Source organism: Trichechus manatus, unplaced genomic scaffold (genome assembly GCF_000243295.1).
Source record: "Trichechus manatus latirostris isolate Lorelei unplaced genomic scaffold, TriManLat1.0 scaffold00019, whole genome shotgun sequence".
Lineage (NCBI taxonomy): Eukaryota > Metazoa > Chordata > Mammalia > Sirenia > Trichechidae > Trichechus > Trichechus manatus.
The window spans coordinates 11,696,616-11,718,433 of NW_004443955.1; the positions used below are offsets into that span (position 1 = coordinate 11,696,616).

The 21,818-nt window shown below is 40.7% G+C and overlaps 1 protein-coding gene across 1 annotated transcript in view; it reads left to right on the plus strand.

The window, feature by feature from the left end:
• PCSK6 (proprotein convertase subtilisin/kexin type 6) overlaps nt 1-21,818 on the plus strand; it is a 297,468-nt gene that overhangs the window by 233,627 nt on the left and 42,023 nt on the right. The window contains exons 14-15 of the mRNA XM_004372641.1: nt 18,713-18,898; nt 19,063-19,101. Coding sequence (XP_004372698.1) covers nt 18,713-18,898; nt 19,063-19,101 — 225 coding nt within the window. The remainder of the gene's footprint in view (nt 1-18,712; nt 18,899-19,062; nt 19,102-21,818) is intronic.

The window sequence follows — 21,818 nt, forward strand, 5'->3', positions numbered from 1 at the left end:
GGTTGTTGTTGTTAGTTACTGTGGACTGGATTCTGATTCATGATGGTTGTTGTTGTTAGTTGCCATGGAGTGGATTCTGACTCACGATGACTCCATGTGTGCGGAGTAGAACTGCTCCATGGGGTTTTCAAGGCTGTGACCTTTTGGAAGCAAGTCTCCAAGCTTGTCTGTGCGGTGCCTCTGGGTAGGTTCAAACCACCAACCTTTCAGCTTGTGGAGCCCTGGTGGCTCAGTGGTTAAGAGCTTGGCTACTAATGTAAAGGTTGGCAGTTCAAATCCACCAGCTGCTCCTTGGAAAACCTGTGGGGCAGTTCTGCTCTGTCCTAGAGGGTCAGTTATGAGTCGGAATTGACTCAACGACTACAGGTTTCAACTAGGAGTCCAGCTCTTAACCATCTGCGCCACCCAGGGACTCCATTATATAACCAAAAGGTTTGTACTTCACATCCACTAGCTGCTCCTTGTAAACTCTATGGGGAAGTTTTACTCTGTCCTATAGGGTCCCTGTGAGTTGGAATCAACTCAACAGCAATGAGTTATATCCTGGAATACTCTCTACCCACTAAAAATTACAGTGTAGATGACATGTAAAATTGTTCATTATGTATTAAGTTTTTAAAAATAAGGTCACAAAACCATATTGCAATAAGATCTCATTTTTGTAAACAAAAAGTGTTTATTTTTACAACACGCAAGAACTTTTGGAGACTATTGCAGATATTATCATTAGTTATGAATGGTAAGATAATGGGCGATTTTAACTTCCTGCTAATCTATATTTACTAATTTTTGTTTAATAAACAAGCCTTGTTTTTATAACAAGAAAAAAAGCATTACTAAATATAGAGAGTGTCACTACTTATTGATAAAAGGTTTGGTTCAATTGTAAATGTTCCACTTCTCATCTTTTATGCATCTCATAATATGGCCTTAAAATATATAAAGCAAAAAATTGTTAAAACAAAAAAGAGAAACCCATACACAAGGTAGGAATTTAGTATACCTCAAATATATTCAATAGCTGGAAAAAAAAAAGTTGCTATCAAGTCAACTCCAACTTAAAACAGCAAGAATCAGTAAGTATCTGTAAGATTCAAATATCACCGTTGAAATTCTAGGTCTAATGGATATATATAGAACACTGCACCCAAAAGCTGAAGGATAAAAGCTGTCTTTTCAAGCACAAATGGAATATTTATGAAAATTGACCACATGGTGGGCTGCTGGCAAGCTTCAATATTTTTCCAAGAATAGTAGCATATAAATCATGTCTCTGACTTAAGTTAGAAATTAGAATTAAGAAAAAAAGATAACTGTGAAAAGCCAATACATTTGGAAACTGAAAAACAGCTCCACATAACTCATATACCAAAGAAAAAAACTCATAATTTTAATTAGAAATATTTAGAACTGAATGATAATGAAAATACTACGTTATCAAAACAAATGGAAAGTAATGGTGAGAGGGAAATTTATGGCCCTAAGTGAACATATTAGAAAAGAATAAAGGCTGAAAATTAATGTATTAAGCATCCAACTTTAGATGGTAGAAAAAGACCAATGATGTACACTCAAAAAAAGCAGAAAGAAGGAATTTTTAAAAGAGCAGAAATTAATGAAATAGAAAACAAGCATATGTAGAGACAATCAACAAAGCTTTCTTCTTTGAAGAAACTAATAAATTTGATAAACTTCCAGGAAGACCAATCAAGGAAAAAACAGAGATTATTTAATCTCAAGAATGAAAAGGTGAATGTTATTACAGATCTGCACACATTAAAATTATCATTAAAGGATATTATAAACAATGTTGTGCCAAAAAAGTTGAAATTTTAAGTGAAATGGACAAATTCCTGAAAAACACAACTTAGCAAAATTGACACAAGAAGAAATAAAAATAAAAAGTGTCCTGTATTAAAGAAATTGAATCTGTAATTTAAAAGAAAACTTAAAGTCCAGGTAGATTCACTGGCAACTTCTAACTATTTAAATGGAAGGAATTATGTCAATATTTCATAAACTCTTCCAGACAGTAGAAAAAAAAGAACACTCCCCAGTTACTTTAATGAAGCCAGTATGTCCTTGATACCAAATCCCAACAGCACATTATGAGAATGGAGAATTATAGGCCAATCTCACTCAAAGACATAAATCAAAAAATTCTAAGTCCAGCATTAACAAACTAAATCTATCAGTATTAAAAAGGCCATATACTCAATGTTCTTTTTTTCCTGACTTCTTTTGGACTGAGCAAATATTCTGTGTGTCTGTGTGTGTGTGTGTGTGTGTGTGTGTGTGTGTGTGTTTTGGTTTTTTTTTTTTGTCAATTTCTTTATTTTTTTTGTTGTACTTTAGATGAAGGTTTACAGAACAAATAGTTTCTCATTAAACAGTCAGTACACATATTGTTTCATAACATTGGTTAACAACCCCACAACATGTCAACACTCTCCCTTCTCGACCTTGGAGGACTTTTTTTTTTTTTTTTTGGTGAAAATATACATGGCCAAAGTTACACCATTTCAAAAGTTTTTACCTGTACAATTTAGTGACATCAATTACATTCTTCCAGTTGTGCTGCTATTCTCACTATCCTTTTCCGGATTATTCCACCACTATTATCTTCAACTCACTGCCCCCTAGGTTTCCCATCAAACCTTTTGAGTTGCTGTTGTCAATTTGATTTCACATAGATAATTCTTTTTTTTTTTGTACCTTAGATGAAGGTTTACAGAACAATAGTTTCTCATTAAACAGTACACATATTGCCCTATGACAGTGGTTAACAACCTCACGACATGTCAATACTGACCATTCTCAACCTTGGGGTTCCCTATCACCAGTTTCCTGTCCCCTCCTGCCTTCTAGTCCTTGATCAAATATTTTTGATATTCTATTTTATTTCCTCTATTGGCTTTTTAGCTATACTTTTAGTGGTTTCTCTAGGGATTGCAATATGCATCCTTAACTTAATTACAGTTTACTTGGAATTGTCATAGAGTTAAGAACGCTCACTTCTGTTAAAGTAAAAGCAAAGAGATTTATTGAGGGTAATACAATTCACAAATTGGGGAAACACAGGGCAAAGAGGAATCTACCAAGTGCTCCCCCTTCTGAGGGAGAGGTAAGCCTTTTATGTGGTAAGATGGGAAGGGTAAACCTGTGACCAAAACCTGTTGCCATCGAGTCGAGTCTGACTCATAGCAAACCTATAGGACAGAGTAGAACTGCCCCATAGGGTTTCCAAGGAGCAGCTGGTAGATTGAAACTGTCAACCTTTTGGTTAGCAGCCAAGCTCTTAACTACTGCGCCACCAGGGCTCCTAAACGTGTGACAGTGCATGACTAATAGTAAAATTGGGCAGAGTATCAAGAGACCATCAACACCATAATCTTCTCTTAACATCAGCAAACCAGAGGTGCAAGGAGAGACCACCAACATCCTAATCAAGAAACCTTTCCAGGAACAGCCACATTCTCACCCCCACCCTTACTTGCTAAGAGCTGCTAAAGTTTAGGGAAGTCTCCAGCTACATTCTCAGAAATGCAGAGACAGAGGCTTTGGTCAAGCTAAAATCTGATTTAGAATGGAGTCTAGTTAACAATATGGAGTTTGATTCAAACCAAGGTTAGCTATCCTGTTTTAGCCAGGTGCCTCAATTTGGAGTATTCCTACAGAATTAATACTGAACTATTTCACACTTCACACAAATGTAAGAACCTAATTAGCGGTGTCATTCCATTCCTCCCCACTCCCTGCTTTGTACTATAGCTGTGTCATACATTTCACTTCTGTGTACATTATAAACTCCATCTTCCAATGATATTATTTTTGCTTTAAACTAGTGTTATCTTTTAAATAAGAATAAGTTATGTTTACCCACGTATTTTGGTGCTCTTTATTTCTTCTGGTAGATCGCAGTTTTCATGGCATCATTTTCCTTCAGCTGGAAGAACACCCTTTAACGTATTTTGTCTGACTGATGGGCTGGCAATGAATTTTCTCAGCTTTGATTTATTTGGAAATGTCTTTAATTCAGCCCATCTGTGAATGGTATTTTCACTGGATATAGAATTCTGGGTTGAAGTTTGTTTTGTTAAATTTCAGATATTAGATTTTCTTCTGACCTCCATTGTTTCTGATGAGAAGTGTTTACTTTTACCATATAAATATTATTTACATCTGAGCCATGTGGTATACTATAACATTTCCTTTGTCATACAAGCTAGCAAGTTTGTTGTATACAAAATGAATAAACATAAAAAAAAGTATTTCCATATTTCAGTAACATATACAGAACTTTCAATTAGCTTTTTAGTGCCTCACTACTAAATATAAATGGACCACCAAGGACCACCGGACATTTGAAGAAATTATCCAACTTTATTAAAGTCAGAAATAAACTCTAAGAAAAAAGAACCTTGGAGGAGAAAGAGGCAATTCAAGCAGCAAAAGAAAATTTAAAAAAAAAAAACAACAACTACAATTGATATTCTCAGGGAAGATAAGATAAAATATTTCATCTATGAAACAGGAACAAGATGCCGTATTTTTTAATTGTTGTAAAAATATAGGTAACACATTTGCCAATTCAACATTTTTTACTTGTACAATTCAATGAAACCAATTACCTCAATCATGTTGTACAGCCATCACCAACATCTATTTTCCACCCCCATAAACAGAAATTCAGTGCTAGCTAAACCAAGATTCCCCTCTTTCCCCTTCCCTCCTGCCCTTAGTAACTACTGTTAAGCTCTGATCTCTATACATTTGCCTATTCTGAGTGTTTCATATTAGTGAGATCATATAATATTTGTCTTTCTGTGATTGACTTATTTCATTCAGCATGTTTTCAAGGTTCGTCCAAGCTATAGCATATGTCAATATTTCATTCCTTTTTATGGCTGAGTAATATTCCATTGAAGCCCTGGTGGCACAGTGGTTAAGAGCTTGACTGCTCACCAAAAGGTCAGCAGTTCGAATCCACCACCAACTCCTTGGAAACCCTATAGGGCAGTTCTGCTCTGTCCTATAGGGTCACTATGAGTAGGAATCAACTCAACAGTAATGAGTTTGGATTTTTCTTTTCTTTTCTTTTCTTTTTTAGTTTAATATTCCATTGTATGGATGTACTGTACCACATTTTTGTCCATTCAGCTGTTGATAGGCATTTGGGTTGTTTCCATCTTTTGGCTATTATGACTAGTGCTGCAGTGAACATTGGTGTACATGTATCTGTTAGCATGGCTATTGTTAGTCTCTTGGGCATATACCTAAGAGTCGGATTGCTGGGTTATATGGTAACTCTATTTTTAACTTTTGAAGAACTGCCAAACCATTTTACACAGGATGCTGTATTTTTATTTTTGTGACTTCCCTATCTAGGTTGATATCTGGTTGCTGTCTCCTGTGTTCTAGTCTTGGGTTGTTAGCTGATGTTACTGATTTTCTAACCAGAGGACCCCCTTTAGTATTTCTTATAATTTTAGTTTGGTTTTTGCAAATTCCCTAAACTTCTGTTTATCTGGAAATGCCCTAATTTCACCATCATATTTGAGAGACAGTTTTGCTGAATATATAATTCTTGGCTGGCAGTTTTTTTTCCTTCAAGGTTTTGTATATGTCATCCCATTGCCTTCTTGCCTGCATGGTTTCTGCTGAGTAGTCCGAGCTTAGTCTTATTGACTCTCCTTTGTAGATGACTTTTCATTTATCCCTAGCGGCTCTTAAGATTTTATCTTTGGTTTTGGCAAGTTTGATTATAGTATGTGTTGATGACTTTCTTTTGGGATCTACCTTGTGTGGCGTTCGATGAGCTTCTTGGATAGATATCTTGTCATCTTTCATGATATCAGGGAAGTTTTCTGCCAACAAATCTTCAACAATTCTCTCTGTATTTTCTGTTATCCTCCCATGTTCTGGTACTCCAATCACTCATAGGTTATTCCTCTTGATAGAGTCCCACATAATTCTTAGGGTTTCTTCAGTTTTTTAAATTCTTTTATCTCATTTTTCCTCAGATAAGTTGGTGTCAAGTGCTTTATCTTCAATCTCACTAATTCTGACTTCCATTGCCTCAATTCTGCTCCTATGACTTTCTATTGAGTTGTCTAATTCTGAAATTTTATTGTTAATCTTCTGGATTTCTGTTTGCTGTCTCTCTGTGGATTCTTGCAGCCTGTTAAATTTATCGTTATGCTCTTCTCTAATCTTCTTAAGTTCCTCTATTGCTTTGTTTCTGTGTTCCTTGGCTTCTGCTGCATTTTGCCTGATCTCCTTCCTGATCTCTTGAAGAGTTCTGTATATTAATCTTTTGTATTCTACCTGTGGTAATTCCAAGTTCTCTTCCTCTTTAAAATTTCTTGATTCTTTGTTTTGGGAGCTTGCTAAAGCCATCATGGTCTGCCTGTTTATGTGATTTGATACTGACTATTGTTTCTGAGCCATCAATAAGTTATTATATTTATTTATTTTATGTTTGCTTAATGTTTCCTATCTTCTTGTTTTGTTTTGATATGCCCAAATAGGCTGCTCATGTGAGCTAGTTTGATTACTGGTGCCTTTGAACCTCTAATGTCATGTCACCAGATGGTTAGATCTGTTACTAGGTATGTGAGCCCAGGAGTCCATTTACTTTTCTTGTATGGATTCAGCTCAGGTGTCGAGGTAGTCAGTATGTGGTACAGGCTCTCACCTACAGTCCTAGACAGGCAGGGGTGATTGGTGTAGGCACAGGTATCTGGCTGCAGTAAGGGGTCAGATGCTGAGCAAGGCAGTGGGCTGACAGCTGCCCCTGAGTGTCTTGGAGGAAAGCATGTCCCTGTTCCCTAGAGCACATAGGTGGGTGGATTTTGCAGCCAGACTGTGAGCACCCAGTGCTGTTGGCTGTAAGGGCTGGGAGGCACCACTTATTCTTGGACCCCTTTCACAGAGGGCTAGGTGGCATGGGTGGAGCCACCAGTCCTCAGGCCCCTGATATGGGTAGGTGAGGGCCCTGCTTAATGGGCAGAGCAGTGTCAAATGTCACAAACCTGCAACTCCACCATATAGCTGATACAGTTGAGGTTAGGCTTCAGGTGTATATCCTATGGTACTGTGCTAATGAGGGCCTACACTGTTGAAAAGGACCCACACAGGTTTCTGAATGGGTGAAAGACATTCAAAGTCTGTGGACCCCTTATACCTGTGCCTAGGGAGCTGTGCCTGCCCTGAGTTCCCAGCTTAGGAGAGCTGGCAGATTATTTTTTCCTGTTTGTTTATTTGTTCCCTCTCCAACGCCAGGAGAATGGCTCAGGGCGGGTAACAGGCCCAACTTCCAGCCCAGGGGACGCAGCAGTCGCTGAAGCCAGACTGGGACCTGCTGTAGAGCAGGGAGGGAGCAGGTAAATGGGAGAGAGGTTCTTCCCAAACTGGTGTTTTTTGATCTGTGAGTTAGGTTAGACGCATGTACTTATCTTTTGCCAGTTGAGCACTGCTTTTCACTGGTTCTAGAGGCTTGAGCAGACTCTCTGCTGCTTGGTCTCTCCCTATGTGAAAAAGGCGTCTGGAACTCCACTGCTTGCCTCACCACACACAGCAGCTGATCCCGGCCTACAGGGCGTTGATTCCCGCCAGGTCAGGTCTGGCAACTCCTCGCTGCTTCTGAACCGTCTCTCCCTCCCCCTGCCACTCAGTCCGATTCTTTAACTTTGCTTTTGATGTTCAGGGCTCCTAGATTGTCATCTATAATCTATTCACTTGTTTTTTTTGGTCTTCGTTGCAAGAGGGACCACCAGAAGCATGTGACTACTCTGCCATCTTAACCCTGCCTCCGGATGCTGTATTTTTAAAAAGAACATTGAAGAACCAGATAAAGGCCTTGAAAAATAAAGATATGATGCAAATATAAAAAATTCAGTAGACAGATTAGAAAAAAAAAATTGAGAATTTCCCAGAAACCAAAATGGGGGATGGGAGGGAGGACACTAAAAATTGACCAATAAAATTTACAAGAATGTCGGAAGGACAAGGGAGGTGGTATGTGAGGGGGTGGTGTAAGAGAACTGAATTCTCAGCTTCCTAGGTAAGAAGTCATTGGATGATGTGTATAATGGAGAAACTAAGACATGGCGTATCAGCATTTTATCTGGGAATGTGGTGGTAGATACCAGGAGAGTCTCTCAAAGTGTTAAAAGAGGCTGCATCTGGGAGGAGGGGAGGACTGAATGAAAGAACTGCTGTTTTTGTTATAAACTTTGTAGTATTACTTGACTTCTCAAACTATTAATTTATTACTTTCAAAAACCTGAAAATAAATATTTTAAAGATAGTATTTCAGGGTCCCCTGTCTAACCTTGAAGTCCTGGTGGTGCAGTGGTTAAGAGCTTGGCTGCTAACCAAAAGGTCAGCAGTTTGAATCCACCAGCCGCTCCTTGGAAACCATAGAGGGCAGTTCTACTCTGTCCTATAAGGATCGCTATGAGTTGGAATCCACTTGACAGCAATGAGTTTGGTTTTGGTTTATCTAACCTTACAGATGTCATTAAGAAAAGTGCCATTTTGTGCGTTGTTGTACAGTACAAGTGATTGTCTTTTACCAAATGTGTATTTGTTTCCACACTTCACCCAAATAAAAATTGGAGCTTGGGAGTCGCAGGTCCTATTTCTGACACTTGTAATACCATCTTTAGAGGTTCTTGTGGCTACAGGGACAGACTATTGTATCTCTCATTTGTAAGATCTGTGTGCATGTGTGTGTATGCATGTGTGACGGGGGGAGGAGACCGCACACGTTTACACTCACTCTTCCTTAACCTACTTATTAGTCTGTTTCCTAAATTTCCTTTATCTTTCTTCTTCTTACTTGCCATAATGTGGACTTAAAGTGCATTTTTAAATATGTGTTAAATTTATTAAAGCTTAGTATTTCTTGTGTGTGTGTGTGTACAGCTTTATTGAGATGTAATTCACATACCGTAAAATTCAGCCCCTTTAAAATGTTCTGCATATTTTTATAAATAATTGAGGTGAGCTTTTTTATTCCTTCTGCCAAAGCTCTGTGTTCAACTTTGTAACCTGAACGTAGCCCTCAGGTGACTGCCTCACTGGTCCTCAGAACGAAGAAGAACGTTTCACCAGAGTGTTAGACAAGAAGAAACATATCAACTTCATTGTGTAGGCCTCTTTTCTTTACTGTGTTTCAACTAAAGAATTTCTTCCTGAAGCATGTTTTAAACATTGGGAAGGGGGTGCAGGGAGAATTAATAAATTCTTTATCATTTAATAACTTCTCTTGTGACCAAGAAAACTCAGGAAGCCAAAAGTATTAGCTCAGAGCAGTAATCTTACAAACGCTTTCTCCCACCCGTACCTGCTTCATCTCCAATTTCTAAATTCCCTTTTCAGGGATGTTTAATGCCTGATACAAAATGCCAGGAAGAGAAAAGCTTCTTTACTGCCAGGAGTTTTCTTCTTGGTATATTCAACCGTGGTATTCCCTTCATCCTGACTCTTTCTTTGAATGATAGGAATAGTCTTGTTTGTTCATGATGATTCTAGTTCATGGATGAGACATTACAATTGCCTGGGCTCTGCCCATCACAGTGAAGTGCTTACACAGGTAGATTGGTGGTTCTTTCTTCTACAGTCTCAATAATCTAATGGAGAAAAAGCCAAAGAATCTTGAGCTGGGCATCTTTTAAGACCCCTTCTGGAAATTAAGGAATTGATGGCACTAGTTTTGTTTTTGTTTTTTAACTGTAAACTTAAACGGACTTGCCTACTATCTTGAGTAGTAAATGACATGTTCTTGTTAAATGTCTTGTCTAAAGCAGGGGCAACATTCTAAAGTCCTGCTGACTCTGGATGGCAGTTCTGTTGTGGGTGGACTCCATCTCTGGCCAGGTGTAACCTGGATCTGTTCCGCCTTCTTTTTTTTTTTAATAATATTTTATTGTGTTTTTGGTTAAAGTTTACACAGCAGATTAGGTTCCCATTTGACAATTTCTACACAAATTTTTCAGTGACGTTAGTTACATGTTTTCACAGTGTGTCAACATTCTCTTTAATTATGTTCTGGTTGTTCCATTTCCAGTACTCTAGTTTCCCTGCCCCCTTATCTTCTCATCTTTGGTTTAGAGTAAATGTTGACCTTTTGGTCTCGTACAGAAGGTTTTTTAGTAGAGCACTGTTCTTACTGGCAGTATCCTTTATTTTGAGTGCCACTCTTATATTTTGCTAAAAGGTGATCTTGGGATAGTTTTGGTTCAGGGTTTAAAAAGTGTCTCAGGGCGATGGTCTCAGGGGGTTGTCTGGTCTCAACTGGTACAGTTAGTCTGGCCTTTTTTAAGAATTTGAGTTTTGTTGTACATTTTTCTCCCATTCTGTCTAGAACCATCTGTTGTGATACCAGTGAGAATGGTCATTGGTGGTAGCCGGGCACCATCTAGTTCTTCTGTTCTCAGCATAGATGAGGCTGTGTCTCATGTAGGCTGTCAGCCTTGTAGACTTGTTTCTTCTCTGAGATCTTGGTTACCTACTTACTCTTTTGCTCCTGACTAGTAGAGACCAACAGTTGTATCTTAGATGGCCGTTCGCAAGCTTTTAAGACCCCAGGCACTACTCACTGCACTAAGATTGTTCTGCTTTCTTCTGATTCCTTGGTTCATCCATGTGTCTCATCTCCCCAAAAAGCTCTGGGGAGTGGCTGAGTGTGACAGGAGCCTTGTCTTGGGTGTAGGGGTGTCGATTCTTTGGGTGATGGCAACAGGAGTCACCCCCTGAAGACCAGGGATCCATTCTGTATCTCCAGTCACTGGCATGTGAACCCCAATACAGAAAATCCTAGAAGGGTTCATACTCCTGTGTGTCTCTGCTTTAATCTGTTACACTAAATCACAAGTACGTGACCTGCTGACTCAGTTAAGCTGGGGCTGGGGGTTGGGGAAGGGAGTGTATACAGGATGTGATTCTTAGAAAAGAACAGATTCTCCCAGATGGCAGGTGGTCATCTCTTGGTTAGTTTTTAATCATGCCTCATGAGACACGAGGCACAGTGGTGGGAGTCATCTGGCATCTGTGTTAAGAGCCTTATTGTTGTTAGCTGCCATCTAGTCAGCTCTGAATCATAGTGACTTTATATATAAAAGAACAAACATTGCCCAACGTTCTCATGATCGTTGATATGTTTGAGTCCATCGTTGACTTCGTACATTCCATGTTCCAATTATTAATGGATGTTTGCTGCTGTTGCTTCTCATTTTGAGTCATGCCACATCAGCAAATGAAGGTCCCAAAGCCTTTACTCCATTTTTGTCATTAAGATCAATTCTTTGAGAAGGCAGCTCTTTCCCAGTTGTATTTTGAGTGCCTTCCAGCCTGGGGAGCTCATCTTCCATCACTACATCAGACAGTATTCTCTTGTGTTATTCTCTTGTGATCATTGTCTAATTTTTGGAAGTATATCATCAGGCCTTTCTTCAAGAGCCTTAACAATGTCTTATTCTCTGAGGCAGTGGTTCCACTTCGGGATATCTTTCTGGTGAAAGTAATACAGATTGTAGCAAATGATATTTCTGACAAACTTATATATGAAAGCAATTTTTTTAAAAAAGGAAACTGGAACAAATGTCCTATCATAACCTATCTTAAAAGATTGATTAAATAAATGGTTACATACATGTGATGGAATATTTTGCTGGCATAAAAAATTGTGCCTAAAGTTATTAATTCATTAATTCAGCAAACATTTATTGGGCACCTACTACATGCCAGAAACTTGCTACACACTGAAGGTAATGAACCGAATAAGAAAATAAGAAAGCCACAGAACATTCCTAGTCTGATGAAAAAGAGAAACAATTAAACAAATAAATAAATAAGACAATTTCTGAAAGTGATTAACATTATTAAGTGGGGAGAAAAAGGAGAAAGCTGTATATGGTGTGATTTCAACTATACAGAAAACACACATGCGTAGAAAAAAGCCTGGTAGAAAATATACCAGCGGAATTAGAGATGATTTTTATTTTCTTCTTTCTATGTTTCAGTATTTAATAATTTTTCTTCTTCATTTTAAATATCAATATTTATTTATTGATGAGACATTTTCCCATTATCGCATTGGATAGTGGATCAGGTCATTTGCATTTCATTATAAGGTACTATTCTAATGTTTGGAGTCTCTGGGTGGCACAAATGGTTAAACACTAAACTACTAACTGAAAGGTTGGCAGTTCAAACCCACCCAGAGGTGCCTCAGAAGTAAGGCCTGTCAGTCTGCTTCGGAAAGGTCACAGCCTTGAAAACCTAGGTGGAGCAGTTCTACTCTGCACACTTGGGGTTGCCATGAGTCAGAATCAACTTGACAGCAGCTGACAACAACAAAATTATAATGGTCTAGAGACTGTTGCAATAATTTCTGTGATCTAAGAGTATGCGTTCAATCAGGAATGGGTTAGATACTTTTTAGTGCTTTTTCTGCACTTTTGTTTTAAATTAGATATATTGGTGTAAGGTCAAAGTATGTTAATAGAGCCACAATTGTGTTCAAGGAATAGATCTTTCTTGTTTCTAATTGAGTATTTTTTTAAATAGCTTATTTTTATTTGTTAATTTAAAATTACAGTAGTACAACATGCTTGTTAATTTTTCTTCTTTTTATAATTAGGAAAAAATAGCTTTAAAAAAGAATGACTTCAAATTTATACCATACAATCGAATATGTATTTTCATGTTTTTATGCAGGCAGAAAAACTAAGTGATTCCCTTGGTAGAAGAGGTAAAAAGAGCATGTACACCTTTAACTACAAAAAAAGAAGAGGAAATGGATCCAAAGTTGCTAGTATCTAGCCCGTACCCTCAGGTCAAGTTTTCTAAATGGCACCTACTAGGAAAGAGGAAATCGTTCTTGGAGCACACATAGGAAGGGGTTCCTGCGATCCACCTCACCTCTCTCTGGCTGTTCCTTCTCACCTGCTGACCCTCAGCTCGGTGGCCCTTAGCACAGTGCCTGGCCCACAGCAGGCTTTCATGAATATCTGTTGCATGAAATGCAGATGGAGAAAAGGAACAAAAATTTAAACCAGGCATGAGCAAAAGCATTTTCTCGAACTACTAGTACTTGGAACGAACTTGGCTAAGGTGTGCATTTATGCGTATTTGAAGTCTCATCACTTGTTCCCAGCAAATATTTTTTGTAAATATGAGTCTACAAATTGCTTCAAATATTTTCAGTCAGAAAGGTATCTAGCTTTTGATCAAATGAAAAGATGCTCAACCATTCATGTAATAAGAGAAATGCAAAGTAAATGTCACAGAGTTAGCAATTGTCACCAGTCCGCTAGGCAAAGACACACGACCTGAGGCTAGGAGGAAACAGGCAATGTTGATAATTACTGGTAGTAGAGTAAAGTGATGGGACCCCCAGGGAAGACAGCTTGGCCAGGTCTATCAAAATTACAGATTCATATTCCTTTGATCCCCAATTCCACGTTTAGGAATGGGCAATTCTCACATATCTACAGATACACTTGTTAGATGCCATTGAGCTGATTCTGACTCATTGCAACCCTGTGTACAACAGAACGAAACACCGCCCAGTCCTGTACCCTCCTCACAGTCATTGCTATGTTTGAGCCCATTGTGGCAGCCACTATGTCAGTCTGTCTTGTTGAGAGTCTTCTTTTTCACTGACCCTCTCTTTTACCAAGCGTGATGTCCTTCTCCAGGGACTGATCCCTCCTGATAACATGTCGAGAGTATGTGAGATGAAAGTCTCGCCATATCACTTCTAAGGAGCACTCTGGCTGTACTTTTTCCAAGACAGATTTGTTTGTTCTTCTGCAGACCATGGTATATTCAATATTTTTCACCAACAGCATAATTCAAAGGTGTCAATTCTTCTTTGGTCTTCTTTATTCATTTTCCAGCTTTCACATGCATATGAGGCAATTGAAAACACCATGACTTGGGTCAGGTGCACTTTAGTCTTTAAAGTGACATCTTTGCCTTTCAACACTTTAAAGAGATTGTTTGCAGCACATTTGCCCAGTGCAATGTGTTGTTTGACTTCTTGACTGCTGCTTCCATGGACATTGATTATGAATCCAAGTAAAATGAAATCTTTGACAACTTCAATCTTCTCTCCGTTTACCATGATGTTACTTATTGGTCCAGTTGTGAAGATTTTTGTTTTCTTTATGTTAAGGTGTAATCCATATTGAAGGCTGTAGTCTTTGATCTTCATCAGTAAGTGCCTCAAGTCCTCTTCACTTACAGCAAGCAAGGTTGTGTCAGCTACATATTACAGGTTGTTAATGAGTCTGCCTCCAATCCTGATGCCCCATTCTTTTTCATATAGTCCCACTTTTCAGATTATTTGCTCAGCATACAGATTGAATAAGTATGGTGAAAAGATACAACCCTGACATGCATTTTTCCTGACTTTAAACCATGCAGTATCCCCTTGATCTGTTCAAACGACTGCCTCTTGGTCTAAGTACAGGTTCCTTATGAGCACAGTTAAGTATTCTGGAATTCCCATTCTTCTCAATGTCATCTATAATTTGTTATGATATACTCAGTCAAATGCCTTTACATAGTCAATAAAACACAGGTAAACATCTTTCTGGTATTCTCTGCTTTCCACCATGACACATCTGACATCAGCAATGATATCCCTTGTTCCACATCCTCTTCTGAATCCAGCTTGAATTTCTCTCAGTTCTCTGTCGATGTACTACTACAACCGCTTTTGATCTTCAGCAAAATTTTACTTGTGTGTGATATTAATGATATTGTTTGATAATTTCTGCATTCTGTTGGGTCACCTTTGTTTGGAATGGGTACAGATATGGATCTCTTCCCGTCAGTTGGCCAGGTAGCTCTCTTCCAAATTTCTTGGCATAGCTGAGTGAACACCTCCAGGGTTGCATCCGTTTGTTGAAACATCTCAGTTGGTATTCCATCAATTCCTGGAGCGTTGTTTTTCACCAATGCCTTCAGTGCAGCTTGGACTTCTTCCTTCAGTACCGTCAGTTCTTGATCACATGCTACCTCCTGAAATGGTTGAAGGTCAACCAATTCTTTTTGGTACAGTGACTCTGTATTCCTTCCATCTTCTTTTGCTGCTTCCTGCATCGTTTAATATTTTCTCCATAGAATCCTTCAGTATTGCAACTCGAGGCTTGAGAAATGTCGATTGTGTTCTTCCCTTTTGGTTTTCTATCTCCAGGTGTTTGCACATGTCATTATAATGCTTTGTCTTCTCGAGCCGCCCTTTGACATCTGTTCAGCTCTTGCTTCATCATTTCTTCCTTTCACTTTAGCTACTCTGTGTTCAAGAGCAACTTTCAGAGTCTTCTGACATCCATTTTGGTCTTTTCTTTCTTTCTTGTCTTTTTAATAACATCTTGCTTTCTTCATGTATGATGTTCTTGATGTCATTCATCAACTCATCTGGTCTTCGGTCATTAGCGTTCAACGTGTCAAATCTATTCTTGAGATGGTCTCTAAATTCAGGTGGAATATACTCAAGATCATACTTTGGCTCTCGTTGACTTGTTCTCATTTTCTTCAACTTCAGCTTGAACTTGCTATGAGCAGTTGATGGTCTGTTCCACAGTCAGCCCCTGGCCTTGCTGTGACTGATGATATTGAGCTTTTCCAACGCTCTTTCCACAGAGGTAGTCGATTTGATTCTGGTGTATTCCATCTGGTGAGGTCCATTGTATAGTCACTGTTTATGTTGTTGAGAAAAGGTATTTGCAATGAAGAAGTCATTGGTCTTGCAAAATTCTATCATGCGGTCTCTGGTGTTATTTCTATTACCAAGGCCATATTTTCCAACTACCAATTCTTCTTTTGCTTCCAGCATTCACATTCCAATCACCAGTAATTATCAATGCATCTTAATTGCATGTTTGATCAATTTCAGACTGCAGATGTTGGTAAAAATCTTCAATTTCTTCATCTTTGGCCTTAGTGGTTGGTGGATAAATTTGAATAATAGTCATACTAACTGGTCTTTCTTGTAGGCATATGGATATTATCATATCACTGACAGTGTTGTACTTCAGGGTAGATCTTGAAAGGATACACTTACACACATAAAAAGTCAGGCCCACTACCTGTCTGCCAGTTGTCGTACTGTGGTGGCTTGAGTGTTGCTATGATGCTGGAAGCTATGCTACCGGTATTTCAAATACCAGCAGGGTCACCTATGGTGGACAGGTTTCAGCAGAGCTTCCAGACTAAGATAGACTAGGAAGAAGGACCTGGTGATCTACTTCTGAAAATTAACCAGTGAAAACCCTGTGGATCACAATAGAATGGACTCAAATGTTCCAAGAATTGTGCTGGTACAGGACCAGGCAGCATTTCATTCTGTTATACATAGGGCCACCGTGAGTCAGAGCTGACAGCAGCTAACAATAACATATGTCAGACACTGTTCTAAGTGCTTTACAACCATGAAATGTTTAATGCCTTAAACAACTCTGTCATGGATTGAATTATGTCCCCCCAAAAATGTGTGTGTCATTTTGGCTGGGCCATGATTCCCGGTATTGTGCGATTTTCCTATATGTTGTAAATCCTGCCTCTATGATGTTAATCAGGGAGGATAGGCGGCAATTGTGTTAGTGAGGCAGGACTCAATCTGCAAGATTGGATTGTATCCTGAGGCAATCTCTTGAGATATAAAAGAGAGAAGTGAGCAGAGAGACAGGGAGACCTCATACCACCAAGAAAGCAGTGCCAGGAGCAGAGCATGTCCTTTGGACCCGGGGTCCCTGCGCGGGGAAGCTCCTAGTCCAGGGGAACATTGAAGAGAAGACTGACAGAAAAAGAAAGCCTTCCCCTGAAGCTGATGCCCTAAATTTGGACTTTTAGCCTACTTTACTGTGAAGAAATAAATTTCTCTTTGTGAAAGCCATCCACTTATGGTATTTCTGTTGTAGCAGCACTTGATGACTAAGACAAACTCTATAAGATAGATACTATTATTGTCTGCATTTTACATATGAGGAAACTGAGGAACAGAGAGATTAAGTAATTTGCCTAAGAATCACGCAGCTAGTAGGTGGCAGAGCCAGGACTCAAACCCAGAGTAACTTCAGAGCTTTTGCTCTTCCCACACCACTGAGTCCCTGCTCATGTGACCAGGTTACAGCACTGTTTGTAATTGCAAAAGTTTGGAAACAGCCTCAGTGTCCATCAGTAAGCTCTTGTTTAAGTAAATTATGATACTTCCGTAGCATCATTTGGCATGGTGCAGAAGGTGCCACCATTTGTGTTCATAAAGGGGATGGGGCAGAACATTTGTTCATACTTGCTAGGATAAACATATAATACCTTTGGAAGGAAACACAAGATTTGGATAACCACAGTCACCCATGGGGAGGAAAACGGTGGCCAAGGGTAGGGTAGGAGGGCGACATCACTGTATTCCCTTTTATACTTTTGGATTTTGAGCCGTCCATATATATTACTTACTCAAAAAAAAAACCAAAAAGCCCTGAGAACAACTTCTTTTTAATAATTTATCTCTGACCATACAAGCACTTTGTTCATAGATTTTTTTAATTTAATTTTTTTAAATTTATATATGTGAACAGGTTATATGTGCTTGTGGTTTAAAAAAAAAAAAAATCCCCAAGGGAGTATAATGGAAAGGCAGTCTTTTCCCATTCCTGAACTGCAATCTCCCAGCCCCCTCCTCGCAGGCAGCCTCTTATGAATTCCCTCCATTCTCTTCCTCACTCTGGTGCCTGGCTGATCCTGGGCACAGAGCAGCCTCTTTGTCTGTCCTACCAAAACTAGATCTGAAAATAGGCATCTAATTTTAGTAACCAGGCCTTTTGTGGGTGTTTTTGGAGACATTGTATAGAGTAGAAATACCCTATGTGATGTCTCCAAAAACACCCACAAATACATTTCCACCCAAATTACAGCTTAGAGAACCCTTGCTCTCTGTCATATGGTCATTCCACTCGCACCGTGATCACAGTTCACCACTCAGTAGTTAAATGCCCAGATTCCTTTGTGGTTTTGAAATAAAGCTTTCGTTTGATCCTAAGGAGTTGAGAGCAGATGGGGATTACTATCAGTGGCTGTGTTTTCTGCACCTACAATTGTATTAAATGCTTCTTATGTTGTCATCATCAGACGCATTGCCTGGGGTGGGGAAGGTGTCACAGGAACGAGCCGTGGTGTGTCTGAAAGAGCCGGGCCCATTGGAAGACCGTGCAGTGGGAAAGACCAGCTCAGGAATGTTTTATCAATGGAAGGACCTCGTTTCTATCCACTAATCCTGGCTGTCTTGGGAGAGACTAGGAAGATACAGGGCCTGGCCTGGGGCAGCTGGGATGCTGCAGGTGTAGGCGCTGCCACTCTGGTTGGTGAGGGTGATGGCTAAAATGAAACAGGGCTTCCCTGGGCCACGTTGTGTCACTGAATCAGAGTCAGAACACCATAAAACAACACCAGGGTTTGGCCTGGTGGGTGGCAGGGCCACTTCTGGCTCTGGCTGTTTCCCACCTGCCCACCCAGGCCTGCAGTAATGTCAGCCCATGGGCAAGCAGGAGCCCCCGCTGGGATTTAGGGAGGCCAAGAGGAGCCCAGCAGGTCCCTAGGGAGTGAAGCGGTGGATGAAGAGCCTGTGGTGGGGGGAGCTCAGGGGCCTGAGCGGTGGTACATCAAGGGGTTCACGCTGAGCTCTCTTGCTTTGCAGGGAAACTGAAGGAATGGAGCCTGATTTTGTACGGCACAGCCCAGCACCCATACAACACCTTCAGCTCCCACCAGTCTCGTTCGCGGATGCTGGAGCTCTCCACACCAGAGCTAGAGCTGGAGCCATCCAAGCCTGCTGCGTTCCCAGCCCAGTCCGAGGTCCCCGAGGAGGAAGAAGATTATACAGGTAGTGGATCTGAAGCAGGAGGAGCTGGCTAGCCTCAGTGATTTTTGCTTTTCCACTGTAGCTCTTAAACTGTGGGGCTGCTCCCAGCAAGAGGTGGGGGTGATGATTGTATGCCTTCTTGTTCCTGGAAGTTGTAATAATGATAGTAATTTGCACTCATACAGCTCCTTCCACCCAAGGCTCTCCTAATATTTTACAGAAGAGTAAGTATGCTTCAAACCAGTAAGTATTCTCCAACCTTCCCAGTCTGGGAAATTGAGGCCCTGTATGCCCAACCAGAACGGTTACCTGCCCCCCTGGTCAATTAGCCTCCTCCTGAGGCACCACTTTTTCCTCTCAGGCCCCCATCTCCCTTTCATGCCCACCCACATTTGGTCCTTGGAGGTTACTAACAGGGGCCCAGGCCTCTTAAGTGAATCTGCAGAGCCAGGAAGGGAGCTGAAGTGAGCGATCTGGGGCAAGGCTCCGAGAGCTGCGATAGAAACCTAGGACATTCAGTCAGTAGACACTGATGCTGCACGGAAAAGCTCTTACCAATATCACAGGCAGTAAAGACACCTCTGCAAACCTTGTCTTCTATCACAGGCAGTAAAGACACCTCTGCAAACCTTGTCTTCAGCCATACCATTGCCAGGTGGCATAGGTAGCACCTGGCCTGGCCCCAGCGCACCTTGCCAGGGCTGCAGAGTGCCACAGCAGCCAGCAGGGGGCTCCCGTGTCTCCAGCGGCTGGGCCTGCGGAGTTTTTATTAGCACGTTAGATAGAAAGCTGCTCCCTTCCCTCTGAGCCATCCCACACAGATTTGTGAGGCTGCAGTGTTTCTGGTTTGGCATATTTTCTTTAGCTGAATATTACAGCTACGTGATAAATGATGGGTGATATCTCAGAAGATTGATGCCAAGTTATGTAATCACTTCTGAAAAAAGTAACAGAATGGAGAATTCCATCAATACTGATCAAGCATAAATTATGGTTGATTCAATTTTAAATTTCCCCTTCAAAACCTAGCACTGAATTATGTATGGACCAATCTGCTCCATTTCCCCTTGTGATTTATAAATGGTGGCAAAATTCAGTAATTATTAATAAAGGACTAATTTTTATTTTCCTGAAAACCTACCCTTGGCTTTACCTTGTGCACCGGCACTTTGCCATAACATTATTCCGCAGTTCCATTTTCCCTCTGTTTACTGAGCATGGTGGAGCAAAGACGTGCTCCCTGATCTCAGGGAAGTTCCCTGCGGTTTCAGGCTGGTGGGGCAAGTGAACCAGTAGCAATGGGAAGAGCCGGCAGGAGACAAAGCACAGCAGAGAGGCTAGGACGGCAGGGCGCCCCACTGTGGACGGCAAAGAGAGAGCGCTTTGAGGAGGAGGGAGCAGCCTCGTTAGATCCTAGGTAGGTGAGGGAGGAGGGAACAGAGGAAATGCTGCTGAGTGGGGCTCACCTCGCACCCTGGGTGGAAGCAGCCTCAGTCACAGACATGCCTGGGTGCAGAGGCCCAGGGAGGGAGAAAGAGATTTTGAAGTGGAGCGATAACTGAACAACTTTCCAGAGATTTAACCCCACTCAGGAGTTTTAGTGGGGCATGCGGAGCAGGACCGCATCGGGCTGACACAGCCTACGTTCAACTCCTCACACCAGAGCTCTCTCCACAGATTAGACGGGACCTGCCCAGGCACTGAGCTGTCATTGGGGACCACACTGGAGTGGGTGTCAGTGTGTCACTCTCCTTGGCCCCCTGTTCTCTGCAGTCAGCCAACCCCTGTATCCTCTCCCCCATGTCTCCAGTGTTATGGTGAGGTTCCGGTGCCCTGTCCTCAGATGGGCAAATGGTGAAAAAGACCCTCCTGTGCCTTCAGAAATTGGCCTGATGCGAAATGGCAAAGCCCATCCGCCAGCCATTCCCCACTTGCTTTCTAACTTTTGCTTGTTTATGTTTTTTTGTTTTGTTTTTTAAATCCTGGATTTGTTCCACAAAGGATTTAAGGTGGCATTTTCAAATAACCCCATGTCAATATAATGCAATGTATCAGTCCTGTTAGCCAGTCCATTTACTGCAATAATTGAGCTCCCCTTATATACACATCAGAAACCCTGATGACATAGTGGTTAAGAGCTATGGCTGCTAACCAAAAGGTCAGCAGGTCGAATCCATCAGGCGCTCCCTGGAAACTCTATGGGGCAGTTCTACTCTGTCCTGTAGGGTCGCTATGAGTCGGAATTGACTCGAAAGCAGTGGAGTTTTGTATACAGAGCCTCCTGTTAGGAGTGATCGGATGCTGCACAGGAAGGCAGTAGATCTTGAAGGAACTTCCACGGAAGAACTTCCACACTCACTGAGGCAAGAGGAAAAGCAGATGTAAATACACAAGACATCACATATGCTCCCGCAGAGAATGAGTTGCAGCTGCACAAGGAAAAAATACACACATGCTTAGGAGTGACAGAGTAGCTGGGTAGGACAGCCAGGGATTGAATGCAAGAACGCTTCCTGGGAGACTTGACTCTTGATATTTGGCTTCTCAAAAGAATCCAAGTAGAGAGGCATCTGGGGAGAGTTTGCCCACAGAGCTCCCCCTGCCTACCTTCAGTCCCGGGGTGGGCTTTTTTTTTTTTTTTTTTATTTTTTTGATTGTACTTTAGGTGAAGGTTTACAAAACAAACTTTCTCATTAAACAGTTAGTATACATATTGTTTTATGACATTGGTTAACAACCCCATGACATGTCAACACTCTCCCTTCTCGATCTTGGAGGACCTTCTGTTTTTCTTCAGTGAAAATATACATAGCCAAACATACACCATTTCAAAAATTTCTGCATGTACAATTCAGTGACATTGATTACATTCTTCCAATTGTGCTGCTATTCTCACTTTAGATGAAGGTTTACAGAACAAAATAGTTTCTCATTAAACAGT